We start from the raw sequence: 25,465 nt of genomic DNA, 5'->3' as shown, positions 1-25,465 counted from the left end.
TTGGGAAAAGAATATAGTTTGGAGGAGCGGAGAACAACCCAACCCGAACTGTCAATTGAGCAACATAGGTTTTAAGAATATATTGCCCCGAAATACAAATCACCAACCAAACTTTTTTGATGACAACGGATTTTTACAGGCGTATTTATCACGTTTTTACAATCGATTTGCGAACATATTCAGTCATAAAATTCACGGCTAGTTTAGGTACAAAAACCACCAACTTTAGTTGTAAGCAATAACCCAGTTGATCCAATCCAGGGAGGTTGAGACTCTGGCGTTCACTCCAGGAAAACCGGGGTAAGCGCAACCGTAACCCCAAGAAACGACCCCCGCCAGAACCCCATCGCAAACTACGGGACCCCCGGAATCTCCCTGAACAAGAAAGTGTGTGTTTATCGCGGAAAAAAACAAATCAAAAGATAAAAATATTGTTTTTAAATAACCGACGCCTAGTTCCCTGTATCTCGATACAACGTGTAATTAACAAAATAAAAACCCCTTCTGATCAACATTTCCAGTATACGTATCAACATGTTGCACATAGCTTTGATTGACGCTGATTGGTATGTAATTATTTGAAAAAAACTTCTACTTTTGACCACACCAGGATTCGAACCCAGGATATTCTGGTCACGAATCCCGATCAAGTTTTCTACTTGGTTCATGGCGCCTGAAGTTAAAGCGTTTATCCTTAATGTTCTACTGCCACCTAACGGAACTTTTCTCATACGGAATGACCACAAAGCTATATAAGGTAATTAGAACTTTTCTGGGATATTATAACTTCTACTTTCAATCAAAATTCCATTAAATCAAATACATCAGTAATAACACAAGCTGTTCTAAAAAACAATGATTACCAAAGCCTGGATTTGAACCCACAACCCTAAGTTCCCAAACTACTCACATCACAGGAATCTACTTGACCCTGAGGTTGACCGAGGCAGATCATCTTATCCGATATCCTCCCAGCATACGAGTTGTTGCAATCAGTTCTGTCGATCACAGATAGAGATGCACACTGTAATGCTTCCGGGTAATGATCTGCCACGTAAAGTTAAAGGTATAAGAGATGTTCTACACCAGGGAAATTATAGGGTTGTTGGTAGGAATTTGGTCGGCACCGAAATATACAAAAGTAGTTGGTTAAGAAATAATATCTTCTGTATTCACGGTGCGTCGTACAGTTATTGGCAATTGGTCATGTTATGCGGTCGAAAAAGTTAAAATAGTATAACAGATATATGTCGGTTTTAATTAAAAACATATGAAGCTCAGTTGGATAGCAGAGGCTAAACGTAGGTGCATAAAATTACACGTTTAATTGTGCCAGAACAACAGATTAATTGAAAAAAAAACATATTGTTAATTTCGAAAGTTCAACCACATTATCTAAGCTTAAAGATATTAAGTTACGTTAATTTCGATCCATTGCATTCAAGTGGAAAAACATTCTTGTTAGTGGAGAAACTTCTGAACTCACATCCGGGTGGAGCGGTGTTTCCCCATCCACAAACCGAACACACGGTGGCAGGCGAGGGGTCGTATAGAAGATCGTTTGGAAGTGGAACAACTTCTACGAACTCGTTAAAGACTGCTGGAGACTAAATCACAACAAATGTTAAAACAAAAACGGTTCAAAATTTAACACAGTTTTGGGGTAAAAAACGGATAGAATGCAAAATATATTTCCCGGTATAAAAGTCGAGTGTGTCAGTAAGCATGGACGGGGCAAACTTTCCAAACACTAGACTGTGTTCATCATCGGTGCATGATAACTACACGTTTGCCTTGTTTATGTTCATCAACAGACTTGTAGCTTTGGCTTACGTCGTAAGAAATATGGTGGAATTTGTCGACATAAAATGGGCCATATTGCAATAACATTTATAGTAAGAAAATCAAGTATTGTTTGAAGACATGGTTTTATGTTTAGAAAAGTAAAACAGAAATATTAAAAATACGTTTGTGTGGACGGAGGAACACTGTGTTTTGGGGTGAGTACAAATTTTCAACTCACCGATAATTTGATGAGCATCAAGTCGTAATCTTTGGTAGCTGTGTTGTACTGAGGATGGGTGAAAGCTTTTGAAGGTGAAATCACTTGTTCCGTGCCCTCTAACGTCACAGTGTTGTGATCTCCAAGGACGACGTAAAAGTATCTGGGTCTGTGAAATATAATTGCTTCATTGGGAAGGATATGGAAACTATGCGTGTATTTCTTTGCAAGGATATTCTGTTGTAAAGGCAATTTTACATACTGCTAGTTTTGAACTAAAGTACGCTACGCAAGGCATGAAACATGTAGTGTTGGTGTGTCGGTTTATTTTAGTCTGCTTAGCCTAAATTTAAAAATTATGTTTGATGTTTTAGCTCGTTTTGACTTTAACCATACAAGGCTCCAGGTTTCCATTTTTGACCCCGGATACATTTAGAACCTAATAAACTTTCTCGTGGTTAGCATAGACATTAAGTATTTTTTATATTTATTTTACAACTTTTATTAATATGTATTTTTAGGGCCTAATCGCATGGATTGAAAAGAGATAATTTCGAAGTAAATAGTCGAAAAACGACATTGCTTACTCGTAGTAGCAGTGAGCGGCGGAAACGATCCACTTATCCGATATAAGAGATCCTCCGCAATAAAACGAACCAGTCGCCGTGGAATCAAGATGGACGACATGAGGGGATAAGTTCGGTTTAGGTTCTTCCCCTCCAACTATTCTGTCCGTTGAGGTCACTGCAACGAAGATGAGATTATTAGAAAACTGAAGTGAAACCATTGCGATTTATATACAAAACATCGTGTTCAAGTTAATTGAAAGTGTAGTTTACAGATTTACGTTCAGTCGTCATTTCGAACTGGCATGCTTTAGAATGTTTAGATAGAGCTTCTACATCTACGTACAGTTACTCACCCAAAAAAACCTGGTTAACAAAACGCTTAAAAATAAATTAAATAAACAAAGTTTTAAAACCTACCGCATGCAACAGAAATGAACACAACGACCAACCGCAAAACATCCATGGCTCGATGTTAAACTTTCTGAATTGTTTTCTGTCTTCGTCAACAACGGAGTCATTTAATTCGGGGGGGATGGGAAACAGACATCTGTTTGTGACGTAACAATACTGTAGCGAACTAACCTTGTATTAAGCTAATATTGGTTTGTTACGTATCAATCGAATACCGCAGCGAGAATTATGTTGAAAACTTCTGTCCCGAATGAAACATGAGGGATTGAGAAGTTTGAGATAAACTTTAATTCCACAATCAACAAAACAACGAACAAAGAACTAAAAAAACAACAAGGATTTACCCCCATTGGAACAAACAGAAACGATGTTCGGGTTAATTAACGCCTGAGTACTTTCGACGCATTGTAATATTAAGAAAAGGTCTTTATCCAAAAATAACAACATGAATTCGTTGGATATTAAGTTTATCTTAATCATTTATGGTGAGTCCAGTATTTCTAACATCTGTAGTGATCTCGCTCTGTTTGACACGTCATCAACATCAGTGACATCACATGGGCAAAGACATTACGTCATCGATGCTTTCACCGATTACATTCTCACCGTCCAATGTTAAATCGCAGTCGCGTATTGTAAACAGCCGACCAGCCGTATTGGATAACGTCACACTGTTCGCGTCGCTTACAATGATTTTATCATTACTAATGACGTTGTCATTTGTTACGTCATCACAGTATTTCCCGGTGACGGTTACAGTTTGTTCTTCGCTTGTCATGTCTGTCACACAACCACCCTTTTCTTCAGGTGTTGACGAAGTTTCGACGTTTTCCACTTTGGCCTCAATTTCCATAACTTTGGGACGTTTATGACGTAACACCGGGATTTCGTCATCACTGTTGTCACAGGGTGGCGCGGTTGAGCTTCGTTTCAACTGTTTAAAAAATTCTTCTTCGGCATCTTCGTCACTGGATTTTTGTGACGATAAATTTGAATCTTCTGTGACGTCACAATGCTCAGCAATTAAAGGATCTTCGTGGGAAATAACTAAACCTCCTTGGAAAAGTTTTCTGTCGAATAAACGCAAAAGGGTTGGAAAATCAACCAATCATCTTCACGGGATACGTCACGTGACCAACCTGAAATTAAACGCTGACGTCACTTGCTTGTTTTTCTCTTTGCAGAAATCCACAACTCGACTCCACAGTGGATTGCTCGCTAGGTGGCGCACGTTAGCTGCAACAATCACGTGACTTCGCGCCCGGGTAAGCATCCGTATGACGTCACTGCAAGGTTTAAATTTCGTTTCACGTTTTTCACAGAAAATTAAGGAACTCACCTCAACGTTTGTTCGTTGACGTTGGAAGTTCTTACACAGGAAATGATGACGACATCAAACTCGCAAGCTGCCAGAGACGGGACAGTCCCCACTTTGATACAATTGACGTCACTCAGGTCATAGAATCTGTCCGTCAGAATTATTAACTTTCAGTTCTCACAAGGGTAACAACAATGGTTAATTCATATTCAATCTTTCTTGTGAAAACGATTTTACATCAAATCTAAAATAGTTTTAAAATTGGCAAAATATTCTGACGTACTCTATTTCCTGCAGTGATGACGTAATGGCCGATACTTGTGCGTCATAGGTCGCCATGACACCCACGCTAGTGCCCGGCACACCGTGACTCAGCAGTACTTTAACGACCTCTGCGCAGAAACGTGCTTCGTCATCGTTTTTCCAACTTTCGTTGCAACTTTCTTCCCGTCCTGAAAACCTGGTTCGTCAGTAAACCCGAAAACCTCAAGTTGAACTATGCCCGGTTCATAGCTGCCATCAGGAGCCGCGCTGCTTTTAAATTAAGTTATTTCAAAACCTGTCCCAGGAGCGTGGTGTGATGTAAATTAGAGACCTGTTTGGCAACCCTGGTTCATAGCCATTTCAGTAATGGCGCGTGGATGAAAAAATACGTTTTGTGACAATACGTTACGCAGTATGATGTAACAATTTGGCCCCTTTCCAAGATTCCATAACATGGTAGTACAATATTACCATATAATACGATACACTAACTACAGCTGGATAAATTCTGCTTTAAAAAACTTACCCATGACGTCACAGATGCATATTCCTGGCAGTTTCTTAATTAAACGTTTGTCCTTATTTGACATCTGTTCCATTTTGTCCTCATAAACAACATTGTTCAAAAGCTGAACCACGTGAGGGTGGCACCGGATGTTAGCAGTAAGATGTAACACGTCACTTCCGCTATCCAACAACCTAAATACGGAAGTTTTATTTGAAGATTGGAATAATATTTCTATGTTAAGCTACCTTTGAAACAACGGCTGCTCGATGGCGTACGTGCGCATTGACAACTGGCGGGAATCCCCAGCTATGAGAAGCTTTTCACAAGAAAACCGGGTCAAAGGTGAAAGACTCAGGGGTTCGGATAAAGTTGTTATGTCATCCATGATTATAATCTAACAAACAATTTGTATGCAGTTTGTTAATTGTGAATGACAATAGTCCGGTTACCACTCAACACCCAGTTTGCCGAGTTCTTTTCGTGTTGATATTCAATCCTAAGCATTAGGGTTGCATAAAGCTGGGAAACACGGCAACCCCAGACCTACAGTGTTTACCACGTGGTCAATCCCATCACATAGAAATAATTGGTTTGAACTTACTGGAAATTTGCAGTATCCGATGGAGGGAGCCAGAGAGTCGCAGCAAGTCGTACCAACGACAAACGCATTGTGAAGCAACCGCTTGGTGCCGCCAGAGAGGGCGATTTCGAGGCTTTTCTCGATGTGACTGCGAACCGAAAGTTTTTCAGGTTAGTGTGCAAATGACAATTCATCTACATCACAAACTTTGCATGAAAATAGTTTTGTTACGCCAACCGTGGTCCGGATTAACTCATAGTTATGCAAGTAAGCCATAATGATCAGTGAGATGCAGACACTGTTTTGACCTCTAAAGTCTTATCAGTGCAGCTAGTCTGACGACGGTCATGCAGGCTAACTAACCAGACAGAACGTCACCACAAATGGAATAGTATCTGTCTGGCTCATAGGTCGTCGTCAGTGACCAGCTATGAAGATGAGACCTGACAGGTTGGAACATTCTGCACGAATATCTGCATCTTATTGATGGATGTTTGGTGTAAAAAAAACAAACATGAAAAGGTTTATTTTACGTTTGTGGTTTTTATGCACAGGTTAACTTGTTGCCACATAACCCCGAAGAAGTCGGATGGTTGACGAAACGTCGGTTACAATAAAAAAATCTTGTAAGGTCATGCTAGAAGAACAGTTCTATAAAATTGCAATACCTGGCAGCAAGAACAGCACTGTATGGAAAGGTATATTTGCAGCAGTTTTACGAACATTATAACAGAATGCGGAATGATTTCGAAAGTCGATTAACAGGAACTTTAAGGGGAAACACTCTTATATAAACAGCGATCTTTACCCGTAAAACGCCTGTAGGTATAACGGCACACTTGGCCCGTTCAAAATTTGCAACCACAATATTCTAAACACTTCTGCACAAACAAACAAACAATCACTTACTGTCTCCCCGGGTCAGACTGTTCAGTGTGACGTAATATCATCTAAATCACAACATGACGTCAATATCATCTTCAGTGTAACATTTATACGATTTACCTTCAGTTGTTTCACGTGTTCTTCCGACCCTCTCTTGCAATGCAGAGAAAACGGTAGAAGGTTTTTGTCGATTTTCACCAAATCTCCATACCTGGCGATTCGGGGAAACCCCAATTCCGAGAGTTTAAGCAGCAGGTTGTCAACCTAGAGTTATCATAGAGATCATAGTGAGATTGAAATGCGTCGAACATTAAAACAACTGTGTTCATAAAACCAGATTCTATTTAAATAAGCGATACTGGTGACACCAGGCATGGGCGAAACATATTTATAAATTGAAAACCTTGTGTATCAAATGACTTGGCATTTATTACAGAAGTTGTTCAAACCAGAAACCAAACAATTTTTAGCAGGAAACCCGTGTATTGCTACCTGACAGTCAGTCTATTGTGTTTCGGACCAGCTTGGAAGTTTAGTCTAAATTTTCAGGGTTGCTGCGAAAATTTCACCAAACTTTTATGGCCCGGTGAATTATGACATCTAAATTAAAATGAACAGAACATCTTGATAAAAAATAATATTTAATACGGCGAAAGTATTCACTTCAGACAACACGAAATCCATTTAGCGGGAGAGGAATATCAATGCGGGCCAGTGGTTAAGCAACACTCTGGTTTAAACCATTCCCTGTTCTTGCATGACGTAAAAATATAGGGACATGTCTTGTATTAAAAACGGCCTCAAACTTGTTACGTTTTATCACTTACCACAGAATCAAGTTTGGCTGTTACCAGGACTTTCCACTTATTTCCCGCTCTCCGTTTTTGACCAATCACAGCCTCGCACTCTTTTTCTGCTGTATTCTGATTGGCTGAGAGCATTTCAAATATCAGCAAGACGGTGAGAGCCAGCAGGAATGTTTTTCCAGACCCGACAACACCTACACGTGGATCGGTTACGAGGTTGTATCAGAAAAAAATATATAGTAGCAGTTTGACCTGATACAAACGACGTTATCAGTTTGAGCCCCATTCAAATGAATTTGTATCTGTCTATTTTTTAAGCGGGAACTGAAAATGCGCTTTTAGGTAAAAATTCAAGGATTCGTTGTTTTAAATAAAATAAAAGTCGCCGAGTTTGTGATAATAAAATTAGTTTCATGTTCAAAATTCAAGGATATTTTTGGCTAAAACCAAACAGTCATATATAATATTTTTATAATATAGTTGCACTGATAAGACATATTAGTTCGAAACAGTGCCACTATCTGCAGCTCACTATAAAAAAGACACTATTGGCTATGTTGCTTATACAGTCATGTATACAACGTAGTACGTGATATATTCGGGTAAACCCCAGATATAAAACTACATTGAACTTGATCCAACACTGACATACCATCCACCATCACCACAGGAGAAACCGAGTTCTTTTTATCGATCAACGATTCAACGATTGTGGAAATTATCGTCGTCTGTTCGTCTGTCAACTTGAACTTCTCAGTGAACCGATCGACTATTTTCATCTGAAACATCCAGCGTTAAGTTGCAGAGTTTCAATTATAAAATATTTTTCAAACGACTCAGCTACGTAAGCTCGTGGCGAGACGAATTTGTATTAACACGGAAGAAAACTACTTTATTACGTCACTAACCGCGTCATCAAGAGTGACGTCAAACGTGGCAACCGGTTTCGGTGTCTTGTTGTGGAGTTTGGTGTTGGCGAAACCTTTTTTGGAAGTAGTTGGATAAAAATAAAAAGGTTTACAAAGTTGTAAATATGGGAATTCGCCAGGAGGTGGTTTCCCAAATGGCAGGGGACTTACCTTTTCTTGATGCAGAACGTGACTGCAGGAGATCCGGGAAGATTGGGATGTTGTGGAGTCGATGAAGGTTGTGGAGATAGGAAAACTCGAGGTGGGCTTTCATCAACAACATGGCGTGGATCTCAACTGTTGGAATGTTTGAAAGTTAGTTTTTGAACTTATGTTGAAATAACTCAGCAATTAAACTGTTTAAAATTTTGACTTCAAAAATCCTAAGTGCCTGTAACTGAGGCCGTTTGTGTGCCTACATACGAGCAGCTTCATGAATATCCTTGTCATATTTTGACACTAAGAAAAATTTTTTTTGTCCTACCTCCGTTTTGCCATTCAATAGGAACGGTGTCTCTGATTGGTTGAACGATGAGCTCGCCGGATGCTGATTGGTTGTTTGAAAGCACACGAACCAATAGGGAATCGTCTGTATTAAATTCCAAGGATTGGGACAGAACCCAAATATCACCTAAGTTGGAGAATGAATATATGAGATTAAATTTGGAAATAATAATGTTGTCTTTGTCATCATGTGTTATTATTTACTGACAAAACAATGGCATGTTATTATGACGTGACAATCACATCTAACCTTTGGTGGTTGATTGTTCTTGGCGGGAAAGTTTTAGAACAGTATGTCGTTTCCCGTTCAATAATTCTTCATCTATTTTCTGCAAGAGTTTTTACAGAGTGAGAACAAGTCGGTAATCCTTCACATTCTAGTGTGGTTTTAAAGTTGCCAAGTATTTGACGTCGGGTTTCTCCGCATTTTTTTGTTTTTTATTGCTTACTTTTCATTGACTAAATTTGTTCACACAGAAATCAGTCTGCATGTTTATATATTGGACAGAATGTAAAATTATAATTTTCTTTTGTTTTTTTCGCGTGTCATCAACAACGCAAGATTGGATAATAAAGAGTTTGCGAAGCGGAAACAACAGACCCCATTACTACAAGACGATTGTTGTAGTAATTGAAATGCCTGGCAGCATCGGCAATAAATTATTTAACAGACTCCCGTATTTAAAATCAACAAATATAAACTCGCTACTTGTGTAAGCGCAGTTCTGTTGACGTAGTTGGTGACAAAAAAAGAACTTCACACGTTTGGTGAAAATGTTTTTATAATGAGGGAAAATAAGGCAAGTTTACCTCAGTTTTCTTCTCAGAGTCCAGATCGATTCCAACCGACTTTCTGTTAAAATATCCTTATTTTACTTCAGTATATAATCAATAAACATGGCATTTGGTGACGAAAGGTAGGACTTTATCAAATGTTGAAATTTTTACAGAAATCTGAATAGGATTTTAAAAACTGTTTTTCACGCAAAAGTTGTGAACTTGTCTGAATATGGGACGAGGAAAGGGATGACTTTTTTGAATAAACAGAAAAAGATGTCGAAAATATTGTAGGTTTTTGGAAAAATTCCAAGGGTTTGTCAGATCCCAAATAATATGTGCGTTTTAACAGTGAACTTGGGACGTGGCGCGCGATTACTTTTTAAACAAAGAAACGTCGAAATAACTTTTTGGGAAAAAACAAGTTTGTTTGTGTTTACAAAAGTTCTAAGCGTTTGCCAGACATCAGGGTGCACACAATATGTGCGTCGTGATTAAGGTAAGAAAGTCAACGGTAGAAGTTTGTCCATGAGACGAAAGAACATCGCAACACACAAATTTACCTTTCAGACCCTGGGGTCAACAAGCTCTCAACGACCGAAGTATCGCCGTCTCGTAACATAAGCAATTATAATTTAGAGACACTCGACACATCACACCGGGACACTAAGAGCAACGGTTGTGAGAGAAACCCCGACACTCAACTAAACCGAAGTATGTTGTACGTAGGTATGAAAAGGTGACGCAGGATCGGATATGATTAAGTGTTTCCCGTAGTTACAAATACATCAAGGGAAGAAACTGGAGGTTTAAGACCAGGAAGGAATCGTAAACTTTTCAGGAAATTTACAGGAAACGGACGAAAACTTTTAAACAAATTTAATTCCTAATTTTATTGTTTGTTGAGGAATCAACTCGAGGGAAAGATAGACTTTGTTTTAGCAACAATTTGAGATAGGGAGAACGCATGGCTTGCTTGACAATTTCGGCACGGCATTGGTTGAGAATAAAACAAGTAAAATATTGACACTAGATCGCTGAAGGGATATTGTTGTTGAAATTCGACAGTTTTTTCGCGTTTGTTAGAGAATATGGATGTATCACCACAGTATGGATTGCTTTTCAGTAAAAACAGTGAAATTAGGAATTGTGAAAACAATCATATCATGTGAAAAAAAACGGTTTAAACAAAAGTAAATTATTTTACCTTTTTACAACAACAGTTTTTATTTGACAGATTGATTTAAGTTTGAGTTTATCATCGCAATACAATCAGCAAATGTTTCTACACAATGACGGCGTATTCATTCAAGTAAAATAACCAAGAACCTATGAGCAGGGATAGAAACGGAGATGAAAACTTGATTCCGCCCATGATAACAACAGATTTCTACAGAAGTGAAGAAGAAATCATCAACAAAAGTTCACATACCAGCGGTTTGGTATCTGAAGAAAATACAGGGAAACACTGTCAAACTGTAAGGGAAACACTGCAAAGTCCATCCTGGGTCGAGGATTTCCTCGAGTTTAAATACGAACCCGTACAACCTCGTTTAAACGTCAGTTTGAGCTGGAAATCTAACAAACAAATACAAGGCAGCATAACTGAGAAGACGCAAGAATCCGTGCAACGTGAAGCGGTTTGTGCGCCTTCAGGAGGAGATACAAGGGTGGCGGATGTACCAAAGTATTGCAAGATGATCAAACATAAACTGAACGAACTCCACAAAACCGAACAGGGGGCGTTTACCTGTGACTGGAATGATGACCTGGTGGCATCGGACAGTTATCTGTCCAAACATTTGAAGAGAAAAGAAACAAAGGAAAAAACGACCAAAGTTAAGGAAACGAAGGTGAAGAAATCTGTGATAAAAGTGATGACAAATGTACATAAAAAGGAGTTTATTGAGGTTGAAAAACCGCCTACTTTAGTGGTTGCAAAACCGAACAAAACAAACATTAAAAAATTGAACAAGTCTGTTTCGGAGGAAAACCGTGATAGCAAAGTAGAAGATGGTCAGTTTTCATTGCACTCGAGTGGCAGTGTTGCAAAAACAGAAACTACATCACTCAACACTGGATGTAAAAGTCCTAAAATCGGTCAGAGAAAAAAACTAAATGAAACACTGACAGAAAAAACGGGTGAAACACTGCAGAAGGAAAGTGGGGAAGTGAAACATGTCAAGGTCGCGTGGTCTGACAAACAACCTACGCACGTGGCGGCCACGTGGAGATCAAGGTCAAAGAGTTTCTCGCGTAAAATGTCGCTACCAGTCAGCAGTTTCCAGCAAACTATCAAGAAAGGTTTTGATCAATTCTCGCGAACTTACAGCCTCGGTTCGGAGGTCACTGGGGAGTTGAGCCAAGAAGAAAAGGAAATTATCACCAAATTGGTCAACAAACAAGAGGAAAAAACGACTACTGACTTTTCACCTGGGAGAAAGGATGGAGAAGAAAGTGAACTTTCAGCAAAGGACGATATGGAAATTTCACCACAAGATATTTTGCTTCAAGGGCAAATCAGGGACGGCGACAAGAAAACAAACAAAAAATCGGTGGAAACAAACTGTTTGACAATTACACAAAAAACTGAGAATGCAGCATCTATGGACAGTAATAAAGACAAGCTAACTACACACAAACTTCACGAACTAAACACAGAAACTCCAAGTACAATCACAACGCCTACAGTCGACACAACAGAAAATTTACGGACAGGAAAAATAACAAACACACTACAAAAAGATAAAACACTCGAAACCCCAACAAACAAACAACAACAAAAACAAGTATTGGGGAAGGAGCACAAGCAGAAAACAAACTTAACCGGAACAAAAACACAACAAGAAAACTGCAACAAACAAGAAGAATCAACACGTTCTAACAACAATAATATCGACCACAGAACAACAAACCCGAAGCTCACGGAAAAAACGGAAGAAGCAAAACAAGGGTTGAAGTCCACGTCACAAATCCTGCCCAAAAACATTTCGTCGAGGGAGGAAGAAGTTCCAGTTGTTCACACTGACGATTGTGATGCAACAAACAACAGAAACACAGAAGCTTTAACCAATAGACCCCCCGGTGAAACCGTAACCACGCCAGATGTTGCAAAAAGCAAACAAAAGTTTCTAAACTCGCTGAAGAAATCGCCACCAAACCCTCCAACGCCACCCAGCGGCCGAATTCAATCGACGTCAATGCGCGAACCGGAAGTGACGCAAAATCGAGATTTTCACAAGCCCGATGTGACAACGCCACCTAGTGGGAATGTGGACACAAACACTGTCGGAGAATGCAACGGGAAGTTGTGTGACGATTCCAGAGGCAGTGAAAAGTGCTTAAAAGCAACGGACAAACCTTCGGTTGAAAGCAATAAACACAAACCTTTGGACAACCCACGAACTCCAAGTACCTCGGAAAGCATCGGGCAGCAGTTGGAAGATGAAGATGACACAGATGGCTGTGATGGCAAGAAGAAGAATAAACTGCCAGAGTCGAGCAATGAAAATGATGACAAGGACCCTGAAGATTTCTGCTTATTACCTCAACAACCTCTTGAAACAACAAAGCAAAACTCGTCCAATATTGTTGATGACGTCAGCACTGATTATGACAAGAGCACTCAAGGAGATGTAGAAGCGAAGGAAACAAACGATAACAATGGAAATGTGGCGTTATGCAACACGAAGCCTGCGCAAAACCTTTGGCGTCCATTAGTTGAGGCAGATGAACGTGCACCGACAAGCCTTAGTTGCGTGCAAGACGAGGTTGGGAAAAATAGACCAGGTTTAAATAAAGAAAACTCAGATGTTCGGAAATCTGATGAGAAATGCTCGAAAAAATTGAATAAAACTGAGCATTCACATTGTTTCGAACAGATCACGAATAAGTGTGAACAATCAGTTGATGTTTTAGAGCAAGATTGTCCGGAAATTTTGGTCGTTGATGCGAATTCGGTGACGGTAGCAAAACAAGCTACAAGCGAAGTAAAGAACAATACAAAAAACAACAATACTGACAATAGCAACGACAATAACAGTAACTATTGCGCTAATAGCAACCGCACTTGCAACAAAAACAGCAGTGACAATAGGAGTAAAAAGAACAGAAACAAATACTTAAGCTCTGGAAGAAACCACTTTACAGAAACCAGCTCGAAGCTAATTGTCGGGGGAAAAGAAGAAGAGGAAAGGACGGAAGAGGGAGGGAGCGGATCGATGGCAGGGAATCAATCACTGAGGACAAAAACTGCAACAATTCGAAACACGGCGTCCAATCCCCTGAGGACTGTTTATGAAAATTCGTTGGAAACTCTGCATTGTAACTCCACCGCAGGGCTTAAAGCAGGAAGTGACGTAACCGTGGGACTTCAAGCAGGAAGTGACGTCGGAAGCGCGAGGCGCAGGAAGACAAAGGTCGTCCCCGCGTTGCCTGGCAACAGCGAGGCGGAGAAGACGAATCCATTCAGTAAACTCCGCTTCAGCTTCGAGGACGATTACAGTTGCACGGTTTTGCGGAAGGAGTTGAACGTGGGACAAAAAATCCACCGAGAACGCAAAGAGCGGGAGACAACGTTCGGGAAACCGAGGGTTCTGGTCCTGAGTTCACCGACGGAAGGAGAGAAATCAAACCAGGGGAGACCGGACTCACAGGACTCGGTTATGTCGAGTTCGAACCGACCGAGACGCAACTCGATTATCGAGTTTTTACAACGTCGGATGAGCTTGGAGCGTCCGCCGTCGAAACAGAAGAGAAGCAGCGCCCGGAAGAGATTCCTGCCTCCGATCAATTTGAACAAAGTCGCAGCTTTAAGTATTGACACGAAGCAGGAGGAGACGGCGATGGAAGAAGCAAAGAAGTTGGAAGCAGCGAGCAGCAGGAAACTGTTGCACAACAAATATGAGATCAAACCACAGCAAACAGAGACCCCAGATCTACCTCAAATTCCTATCGTGCGTTACGATAACGAGAAACCTCCGGCTTCGGCGCAATTTCGCCACAGACTGAAGCTGAATGCTCACAAACGAAAATCGCCCATCGCCACACAACAGACGTACAACATACTCGAAAAAACTCACCTCCAGCAAAGAATAGACGAACTCCGTGCCTTGAGGAGCATCAAGAGGAAGCCGAACGCGATGGTCACGGTGCTGAACATGGCGGGGGACATGATTGACGACTTTGAACAGAGCCAAGATTTAAACATTTCTGAGGAGAAAACATACAAGAAGTCGGTTCCAGGGATCATTAGACTCAAGCAGCGAGCGTTTCACAACGATTCACCCCGTGTTGTCAGGGCAACGTGCACCCGGGAGCCCGAAGAGTGGAATAGGAAGGAACGTAGTGAACAGAATGCATCGGTGCAGACCAATGTGAGGGACGCCCAAGAAGCGGTATTTGATCCTCAGATTACCCGACCTCCCACTGCTTTACAACAAATGCGGAGTCAGACCCCGCTTTTCCCGAGCATTCTCAAAGAGCTTTCAGGTAAAAGTCAAGTGATCCAATGGACGGACAAGTCAGGGAATATGTTCACTGTGAGGTCAGACGACGGAAGGTACGGAAACATATCATGTCGGAAGGACACGCGAACTGTTATCACGCAATCCCGACCCAGTCCAAAGCCGGGTAGAGTTAAAAAGGAAGATGTTAGTGTCTCTACCAACGATAGGGAACAACTCATAATGCAAAAACGCCGAACTGTTGTTGAAAAGGCCTGGCAGGATTTGGGCGCCACGAACACTCACGTTGGATTGGAAAAACCTAAAGCAGTAAAACGACGGAAGTCGAAACGGAAGCGAGGGGTTGTTGGTTCAAAACCCGATCAAAGCATGGTGGTTGTGGTCTATACAAATGGTGATGGAAAACATGTGAGATTCAACTGTTGAGAAGGTGGGTTTGATGTATTCTGTCATTTATAATATGACCAGTTTATGATATAAAAACATACTGGAAGGCCCCTATAATTTACACATATAATAAAACAAAGGAGTGTTTCTTAACCACAAATTACAAATTATGTTGAACAGACCATTTGGAGTTGGTAGCGCAAAAGTTAATCAAAATTTTTTTGACAGATTAGCTAATTGCTATTTTGTTTATAAAACAGGTTTTCAACAACTGTCAGGTTCATGGTTTGTAATTCGACAGAGAAATCTCCACAATGGACACATACATGTTAAGTAAGTTGGTTAAAATAATTTTTTCGGTGTCAGATATTACATTGACTGAAAAATTGGCATTAATAAACTTCAATGTTTACAGATTTATGCAAAGTTTATGCAAATTTCAAAGCAGTGTGAATGACAAGGAATGAATACAAGGTGAGACAAATAGATAGTTTATGCTTAAATTAAGTTTTAATCACAATAACTTATCCTTTTTGTTTTGAACGCTCTTTTTCCAATGAATTCTTTGCATCGTCACAAAACTTATTATATTTTAGGGTTAACTGTTGGAGAGAACGAGAGGATTTCATCCACAAAAGTTACAACTTAAATCTATTATAATTCCAAATTCACATTCTTTGTATGAGTAAAGATCAAATAAAACAGCTTCCTTCAACAGTTTGTCACAAGTTTTAAAAACAATGAAAAGAAGTGTATTGCATTCTGGAGTCGGTGACAATACCCATTTTTAGTAACAACTCAAAATAACACAAATAATCTGTTACAAGGAGAAGGTTTTGTAATTTACAGTGAGACAGAAAACAAGCATAATTATGGAGCAATAGTTTACCTTTGTATTTGGCAGTCAAGAAACAAATTCAACTTGTTTCTGTTCAGATAGCTCATTAGCGCCCTCATGTTGTTGATTTTCACAATCTGGTCATCCTCTTGAGGGCAGTAGTGGTCTGTTTGTATAGTATATCTCCTGATTTCATCGACCCACTGGAAAAACTGAAACAAAATGTGTCAATGCCAATAATTAAGAGTAAGGGGAAAAAGATTTAATGACAGTAGAACAAATTGACAGTAGACAGTACATGATATATGATACAAGAAAACATTAAACAGAGCAAGAACATTAGTATGGAAAAAAAGCTTGTTCAATAATAACACTAGGAAAGTCCAAAATATTAGAAAAATCGATGATACTATTGGTATCGGCAACATTGGATTCAAGCCATGTTTAAAGACCCTCATACTCAGCTACAACTTTATAAACTGTCATATATTTTAGAACATTTAGTGTGGAGTAACCGCACCTTACACTTCCTTCTTCTATGGTTACAAGTGTAGAAAAACCTTCCAGTGTTTGGTCCAGATTTCCTGACCATCGAAACTTTGCAGGTAATTTCATGTTCACAGCAAGGTGGGTCCATATCAGCTACCTGCATGAAATCAATGAATCAGTTATTTTATAACCAACACAAAAAAGTGTGTGATTAATCTTGGTTTGACGATTGAGTATAATTTTCAAAACATGAAGTCAGGTTAAAAACACATGCTTATCGGCAAGAATTTTCAGAAAGACTGACCAACAAATGTTTAAATGCAAAACAGAATCAATTCGCACCCTTGCAAGGCCAGTACACTCTACTGAAAGCATTTGTTAGCTATGATATGACAAATATAAGATGATCCAAGGTTTGTAAGTTTGCACCTCACCAGGAACTCATGATTAATTATCACCGAATTAAACAAAAACTTCAGAAACAAACCAAGCAACGGTGATTTTTATTAGTTGAGGCAACTTACTTCTTCTGCCGTAAGCTTTGGCTGAATAGAATTCGGAATTTCAAGTTTATTTTCCTTCTCGGAATTCATCCTTGAACTTTGAAAGTATTTTAAATCTGGACGCCTTTCTGATAATTTGCTGATGTCAGCATTTTTCATTAACTTGTGGTAAAGTTTGCTTCGCGTCCAGAGGTGCAGGTTGATTGATTCTGTGTTGAAACATTTCACTTACTTAACAGATACATGGTGTTGCTGTCAATCAATAAACGGTGGTATTGTATGGAAAAGTGGACAACATCTACCTCGATCGTAAGTTGACAGAGAAAACCATCAACATAATTACACAACCATTGCTATCAAAAATAACAACAGGATTGCAACATTTTAAAGTCGCTCACATGAGGATTGCTGCTATCGTATTTTGATCATAAGGCTCATTGGAATCACAACCAAACTGGATCAAAGCCACTCTTTCAGGCAAGTCAGACCAAAATGGTGAAACAATTCATATTATTTTTGTACTTCACAATTAATAGCCTAAAAGAAATGCCTCTGGCATTAACACTTGAACTCACCATGTATAACACCTGTCCAGGTTTCAACATAATCTTCAACAGTTGCGAATGAGTTTGAAATTGTTGTTGTGGGCATCGGGATATAATCATAATACCTATCATGGTCCTGGCCTGATGGGAAAAATATCTGTCCCTTTAGATTTGTCTAAAAATGCAAGAAAATTGAAATGATCTTTTTAACTCATTACCAATTCATTTAAGTTTTTAAAGTAACAAAATGACTCATCAGTCATTTAAACCATAATTAAAAAAAATATAATCTACATTTTAAGACCGAACTGTTTTTTTTTCAATAATTAGTCAAACAACCATCTTAATTTCAAAGTGATGATTTTTATGCATTTTTGTTTTGCTGAAGGATATGTTTCAACAAATCCAAATCAATCACCTGCATATATTGAGTTGCTTGCTTTTCATCCTTCCTTCCATCATCCTTTCCATGTGAAGCTGAATGCCTAATAAATTAAAATAACTAAACTTGTAATAATTTACAACTGAATATCTATCAAAAAATATTGTGAGTAAGATTCCCTATGTAACATTAGCAAGATTTGTCCCTCAAATATTTTGCAAGCATCATTGACATTAAATTAAGTGATACATATATATTGATTGTTGAAATAAAGAAAAAAGCTTTTGAAACCAACACCAGAATTTTTGATGTAAAATATGGTTTCAAATCACCTTTCGTATTAAAGTTGTTACATGAACAGGTAATTACCCTAAAATTTCATATATTAAATCAACAGAAAATAAAGTTGGCTGCAAAAAAACATAAATATTTTTGTAAATATGAAAGCAAATCTTGTAAAAGAAAAGGTAATTTGTGAGAAATATCAGTCAACACAAAAAAAAACAATTTAAAAAACAATCATTGAACAAAAACCTTGCAAAACATGTAAAATTTAATTACAACCAATAACAAAATGTTAACACTGTACAGTTTCTCCAAAACATAAACCACATTTTCTGTTGTTTTGGTTCTGGTATGGCTTTAACGACCACATGAGGTAAATTTACATCGATTCTTCATTGTTTCTGATTTTACTGCACATACTCGTCAGAGACACGATCAAACTTAGACCAAAAGTTTTCCAAATCCACCATTTCATCAATCCACTTCTTACGCAGACTTGGAACAAATCGTTCTTCTTTCACATATTTCCTCCATTTTGAGTGAGAATCTCCCTCATCACAAAACATTGGTGAGTGGTGATTGACAGCGTTTGATGGAGTTTCTGATCTGGTCGTTACAAGAGGTTTATCAACAAACATGGGGAAATTATCTGCATCAGAATATTTGTTCCTGGAAAAATCAAAATGATCTTTTCCAGGAGAGATTCTTGGATGCAATTTGTTGCTGGCACCCGAACCCAATGGATTGCTCTCAAATAAATTAAATTCTGGTGAGGATTGAACAAAGTTAAGTGAGGGATATTCTTCTTCTGGAATTACGTTAAATAAAGGTGGAGATGTACCATCTGGTATGTCAGATTGCATAAAGATATCATTGCCACATTCTGGGTTTAAGAAACTTTGATTGAAGTCTTCTTTCCAATCATATTTTGTGAAAGTTCTTCCATCAGAATAATTTTGAGAAAAGTTTTGCTGCTGTTTGAGTGAATTTATCTTCTCTTCCATAAAATTGGATTTTAAAGTATTTTTTTCCCAAACATTATCCGTGCCCGAATAGAAAATCCTTTCATTATCACATTGTTGCGATCTGACAGAGGAACCTAAAAACTGACTACAGCCATCTCTATAATATGTTTCATCAATCCTTCGGTCATTCACTGTTTGTAGAAAATCGTTGGTAGTCATGAACACATTTGAGTGGGGAATTCCCATCTGAGTGGAAGCCTCGTTTAAAGTAACAAGTTTGCTTGTCGCACCCATCGATTTCATAACTCTCTCTTCTATTTCCCTGACTTTGTCGTGTGGGAAATGGATTCTGTTAAAATCGGACACCCTGTTTTCAACCACATAAGGTTTTTGGTTTCTTTGCTGGAAATCTATTTTTCTAAATTTTTGTTGAGAATATCCACGTTTGACATTTCCCTGTTTACTGAAACACTTGGAAAACTCAAAATCTTGTGAAGTATTTTTATACCTTTTGATTCCATGACTTGCTCTTTCTGGTTGTACGTCAAAGTTCGCTTTATTACCTGATAACATTCCAAACTTTGAACAACCTAAATCAAAGGGAGAAGCAGCTTCCTTGACATTTTTTCTGTGTAAATGTTTATCCAAATGTGTTCTGTGTACAACAGTGTTGTTGACTTTACAGTTTTGATCATAACTAACACTGTTTGGTGTTAAAATATCATAGTTACCACAAAAAGACAGACAACCTTGTGTAGCTCCCTGTTTCTTTGCATAATATTCAGCTCTGTTGTTGTTAACCTCATCTTTGCTGGCTTTTATCTGCTTGCTCGTTTCTTTGATCAACTTCTCACAAGCTTCGAATAACAACCTTTCCTGTTCATAGCCACAATCTTCCATAAATAATCCTGAAGGTTTTCCCTCTTCTAACTTTCCACTTAAATCAACACCTGCTGGAAAGTCTTGTTGATTTTCCTCTGCTAATTTAAAATTACTCGAGAAAACCTCAGCGGAATTTTCATCATATGATTTCTCACAAATTGTGTTTGGTGTTTCCGTCAATCTGTTTTCCGGGGAAGTAACTTCTGTGCTTCTATTATTTTCTAAATTACACACAACTTCTTTTTTAATATTACCGACTGATGCCTCAATTGACAAACTTTCTTTATCTGTCTTTGAGTTTAAACCGTCTGTTGCAGAGACATCACTACCATACATGTGAGAACCACCGACCTTGGAAGTCGTTTGTTCCAGTTCATGTGGAGTCGAATCTTCGTTACACCACTTCTCAGATCTACGAAGTAACTCCTGGCATTCCTCGAATAGAGAAAAATTCTCATTGCCAGTGATGATTTCTATGTCACATGGTACTGTTTGGTCAACACTGGTTATGGGATTTTGTGATTCAAGTGAATCTGATGAGATATTAAGAAGCTGAGAACTTCGTAATGGAGAGAAACTGAACTCATATGATTTTGATGTATCAAAGCAAGTTTCGTTATTTGATGTATCGGGTTTGCATTTTACAACTCCATTGCTAAAATTTAGTTCATCACCAACAGGTTGTATAAGTTCGTTACTTCTGGCAATAGAGGCTGAATTATTTTTGGCCAAATCATCAGCTTCTGTATATGGAAGAATATCAAGTTCACCAATATCAAAGTTTGGCACACAAAATATATCCTCATTACCTGTATTGTTGTCAGAATATTTTTTACATCCATTTAGGTTGCCAACAAGTTTATGTTTGTGTGGTGGGTCGCTGCTATCTTTAGACCCCCCAAAAACACTTGCACAGTTTGGTGAACACCAAACAATCTGATTTTTGTTTGCTTCGGAAACATTAATTTCATCCGAGAGAAAATCTTTCTCTTCACCAGATCTGCATTCTTCCGAGATGTTGTTTATATTTTCTGATACAGTCATTTTCATCCCAACTTCATCCACAAGGACATTCCCCCATTGATCGACACCCAGTCCTTTCTCCTGCAACCTGCTGTCGCTCTGTTCGGTTGCCATGACAAAATCACAAGCTTTGGGATTGACAGTTGCATGGAAACTCTTAACTTCCATGTCTGGTTCAGATTTGCGGATATCACCGTTACTACTGTGTGTACTAGAGGCTTCAATATTGAAACTTGATTGGTCAAAATCAATTTCCGAACTCAATTTTCCCTGGAAACTTTGTATAGAAACTACTGCATTGTCGCTAGCAACAGTAGAATTTGGATTGCTAAGTGCTTTAACTTCAGAAGAACCAGTTTCTATGGTTGTAAATGGTTCACTGGTTTCATGTTTATCACTAATCATTTTGGAACCAACAACATTTGCACTACTACCACATTTATATGTTACGTCCTGATATATTTCATCGTCGTCGTCATCCTCAGATTCTTCTCTCTCTGGCAAACTAATTTTGGATTCATATTCTAACTCAAGGTTTCCCGTTGTCATCTCATCTTTCAGTTTAAACTCACATACTTTTATTTTCAAATCATTAAAATGCATTGAATGTGATTTTGCCTTACCCTGTATATTTGAAGATACACAGACTTGTTCAAGCAAATTATTTAAGCACTCCCCAACTTCATGTACAGTTTCTCTGTCTTGTCGCAGCTGAGAGTTTGAAAATTCGGCCGCCTTACAGTTGCTGTGACCTCGTGTTTCTAGACCTGTTTCTTTACAAACTTTACTGTTACTTCCCGTTCCCGACTCTGTGTTTTCAATCTCCCACAACATGCAACTGGTCTGCTCACGTCGGTCACTTCTCTGCTGACCGTCTGCGTCTTGCTCAACTCTGAGAAGTTTACAACACAAGTAACAGAAAAGTGCTTTACGTAAAAAAAGATTCAACATAGCTAGCAAGCAAATGTTTTTGAAAAACCTGTGGCCAACAGAAATGCACAAATAAATACAACATTCATTGAAAATATTATGTGAGGATTTTTGACGAGAGAAAGAAATATTATTGCCAGAAAATCTTTTTGTGTTATTACAGAAATATGTCTGTTGCCTGGTATGAAATATCTGCACTCCAGAATATAAAATGGCATAAAAAAATATATTTTTCACAGAAAACAAATTCGTTGCGGACATTGGAGATAAATATGAAGAGTATAATTTAAATCAGGGGCGGGCAACATACGGTCCACAGGCCGGATCCGGCCCGTGACAGGATTTTGAGCGGCCCGCAGACAGTTTCCGGTCTTACATGATAATGTCCTTGTATAGGTGGATAAATACGCGATTAATGTATCGATACAGGAATCCGGCCCGCTAAGTACTTCATTTACCCATATCAGGCCATCCGACTGGAGAAGCCCGCCCCTGATTTAAATCATCATGCCAGAAAATCAGACGATAATAACATAACAAAACTAAAACATCAGTGTTCAAATATAATTAAAAAGTATATCAATTTAAGGCAAAAGGTAAAGTACTTACTGTGCTAATGTTTGAGGTCTGTAACCCTGTTGCATCGATCTCGTGGCAGAACTACTATGTTCAGTATTGGGTGACATCAGTTGCACATCTTTTTCCTACAATAGTATACATAAAATTAATCACATGAACAGTACCAAGTCAAATTAGATGGCAAATCCCTTAACCCTTAGTATGCTACATATTCTGTATTATTAGATGTCAACATTAGATGATGAAGGGGTGTCTTTAAATTCAAAATTTTTCCTACCTCTGTCATGGATCCACTCAATAATTTTAATAAATCTTCAGTTCCTCTACTAAGTTGTTTGATATTCTCTGTGGAATGTAGTGACTGGCCATTGTTGCCACTAAGATGACAAAGTACATGTTACGATATATACAGATATATCAAGTATTTGAACTCCCAAACCTTGTCATATTGTTTGATATACAGCTTCCAATTTCGTTCCATATACTGTTGCCATTATGAGTTTCAACAGGGTTCTACAACACAAAGAAATTTAATGCACAACAAAATGAAATCGCACTTTTTTCCCAAATGTCTGTTGTTTGTAACATTTTATTGTAAAATACAGAATACTCTGCAATATAACCGTACACAAGCCCTTAATGCTAGTATCCACTGATCCACTATTTATATTCATTCCTCGAAATTAGTATATTGTTTGCCTTTAAGGCAGCCTTTGTAAGGTGCAGGCCTCCATTATAAGTCAAAGTAATTAATTTTCACCAAAAAAACATTGGGTTTTGATAAACTTCAAGTAAGAAAGACTGTTTTCAAATTTCAACATACCACCAGCGGTTGGGTGACTGGCATTTGTTCCTTGGCTTCTTGTGGGTCAACTTGTTTTTGGGGAACGCTTCGTCTCGGCACACTAAACTTTTTCTTCAGTGGCTGACTGCTTCTGTACGGTGACCCAATATCAACATCTGGTGGCAGCGATTTGTCCGCATTCTATTTTAAAATATTGACAACACCTCATTTTACAGAATAAGTGTAATCATAAGGGAACACATTGTGAGAACAAACTTCCTTGACACTGATTAAGCATAGAAAGCAACACATATCAGTCTCTACTCTCCAGTACATAACAGGACATGAAACAATGAAAGGGTATATAAGCAAATTATAGTAACATACTACTATCTTAAGCATGACCATGAAGGATCCGATGTACAAACAAAAGTATATATATAGTATTTATTTATAATATTAGCTTAACAAATAACCTGAAAGCATCTTTGTGATACAGGCTTAGTGCAGTTTGTACTTGAAGTCAATTCAGATACTTCATCTTCCACTTGTATTAAATACCTGTCACATTCCAAATCACAACCACTTTCAACCTGTTCATTAACACAAATAGAAATGTTAAAGGTTTAATCAAACTACCTAACTTTATTATTATTATTATTACCCATAGAAACACTCAAAAATACCAACCAGTTAATTTTGTAATATTGGACACATCTTAATGCCAAATATATTGTAACAAAACTCCACCAAATGTGGGCTCTATCTACGGGAATTGGTGACTATAGTTATATTGCTATTGTTACTGCAACATACCAAGGACAGTGGAAACTTCATTTCGATCTTTTATATCAACAAGAACAAACTAGAAACCTGTTTCTTCTTCAAGTACACAGTAGATATTTCCTTTTCGTCGTCATTCTTTAGATATCCACGATTTTCATCGATCGATAGCGTTATGAACCCATCCTGCCATACCTTCTGCTTCTTTGTCTTTTGATGTGTGTACAACACCTAGCAAGTAAATAAATTTAATGCTTAAAAGCTAAAGACAAAATGAACAGAATTTCGAACGCAACGTTTTTCGTATGTTAATGCACCAGCTAATCTTATTGCTCAATTTATCAGTAAATTATCGCTGAAGTGCAAGACATTCTTTCACAAGGCAGGCACAATAACATTACTCAAAATTGCCACTACCTTTAAACAATAATTGCTGAGACAGATGTGTATTTTTAATAACATGTTAGTTGCTCAGTGTTGCCCACTTTGGAAAAAACGTCAGATAATCCTTGGCGCACTTTTGCGAATATTTGCCAATAATGCACGCAATATAAATTAGCTAATGCATTAACAAACAAAAAAACGTTGCGATTATCCACACAAATAACAACCTCTAAAGTTGCCGCAAGCTTATCCAAGTGGTCCACAAAAAATAGCCTAGCCATTAAAAGTTGGCCAACAATTCAAAAAATGTTATGAAACACTGCTTTAAAAGACTTCTAAAAATAGGAGCAATGAGTCTGTAGGCTAAACAGAATCACACTTACAGGTAATAAGCAAAAAACTTTACCTAACTTAAACTATGTCACTGCACAAAACAAACCAAACACCAACAACATTTTGAGGTATTACCTACGTTACAACCTACAATGCTTGAAGGCTTTCTACATAGGCTATTTTTAAACACAGTAACTTGTCAAACTAACAACAACAAACGTACCTTAAATTTCCTTTTCATAACTTTTGCTGTACTTTTTTCTTTTTATGATTCCTTTCACAAAACTTGCCCAGTTTTGTTTTCACCAAAGTTTGTTTTTGCCGCTTCTCATAGAAATCTTACTTTTTCCTGTCTACCCACTGATATCTATTAAAC

At 38.3% G+C, this 25,465-nt stretch overlaps 2 protein-coding genes across 2 annotated transcripts; both read right to left on the bottom strand.

Annotated features, from left to right (window-relative positions):
* On the bottom strand, positions 1-3,043 carry LOC145889508 (trypsin-like). The gene is made up of 6 exons (XM_082980472.1): positions 2,989-3,043; positions 2,590-2,746; positions 2,024-2,171; positions 1,487-1,607; positions 911-1,047; positions 1-375 (listed from the first exon to the last, which is right to left on the bottom strand). The coding sequence occupies exons 1-6, from the start codon at positions 3,032-3,034 to the stop codon at positions 226-228; spliced, it is 759 nt and encodes a 252-aa protein (XP_082836598.1). The 5' UTR covers positions 3,035-3,043; the 3' UTR covers positions 1-225.
* Positions 3,044-3,258: 215 nt separating this feature from the next.
* LOC145889011 (5'-3' DNA helicase ZGRF1-like) lies at positions 3,259-25,379 on the bottom strand. Its single transcript, XM_082979886.1, has 28 exons — positions 25,313-25,379; positions 24,463-24,603; positions 24,066-24,182; positions 23,629-23,790; positions 23,245-23,318; positions 23,083-23,182; positions 22,836-22,930; positions 18,178-18,244; positions 17,790-17,934; positions 17,236-17,423; positions 16,743-16,868; positions 16,274-16,434; positions 9,566-9,608; positions 9,006-9,084; positions 8,736-8,882; positions 8,423-8,548; positions 8,252-8,325; positions 7,996-8,122; positions 7,365-7,537; positions 6,658-6,801; positions 6,562-6,602; positions 5,674-5,800; positions 5,318-5,466; positions 5,091-5,263; positions 4,584-4,752; positions 4,322-4,447; positions 4,122-4,268; positions 3,259-4,052 (listed from the first exon to the last, which is right to left on the bottom strand). The coding sequence occupies exons 1-28, from the start codon at positions 25,328-25,330 to the stop codon at positions 3,536-3,538; spliced, it is 3,756 nt and encodes a 1,251-aa protein (XP_082836012.1). The 5' UTR covers positions 25,331-25,379; the 3' UTR covers positions 3,259-3,535.
* Positions 25,380-25,465: the final 86 nt, after the last annotated feature.

This window comes from Ascidia mentula, chromosome 2, assembly GCF_947561715.1.
Source record: "Ascidia mentula chromosome 2, kaAscMent1.1, whole genome shotgun sequence".
NCBI lineage: Eukaryota > Metazoa > Chordata > Ascidiacea > Phlebobranchia > Ascidiidae > Ascidia > Ascidia mentula.
Note: the sequence above shows the minus strand (reverse complement) of the source record. Positions and strands in the feature narration are given on the sequence as shown.

What these genes read in the sequence shown, in the direction of transcription:
- LOC145889508 (XM_082980472.1), bottom strand. Translation starts at nt 3,034, where the DNA reads ATGGATGTTTTGCGGTTGGTCGTTGTGTTCATTTCTGTTGCATGCG. An exon ending in TGATGCTCATCAAATTATCG is followed by an intron (nt 1,608 to 2,023) that starts GTGAGTTGAAAA and finishes GTTGTGATTTAG; the next exon opens with TCTCCAGCAGTCTTTAACGA. An exon ending in GTCAAGTAGATTCCTGTGAT is followed by an intron (nt 376 to 910) that starts GTGAGTAGTTTG and finishes TTTCTTGTTCAG; the next exon opens with GGAGATTCCGGGGGTCCCGT.
- LOC145889011 (XM_082979886.1), bottom strand. An exon ending in AGACCTCAAACATTAGCACA is followed by an intron (nt 18,245 to 22,835) that starts GTAAGTACTTTA and finishes TTAATTTATTAG; the next exon opens with GCATTCAGCTTCACATGGAA. An exon ending in ATAGAAGAAGGAAGTGTAAG is followed by an intron (nt 16,435 to 16,742) that starts GTGCGGTTACTC and finishes ATTTTGTTTCAG; the next exon opens with TTTTTCCAGTGGGTCGATGA.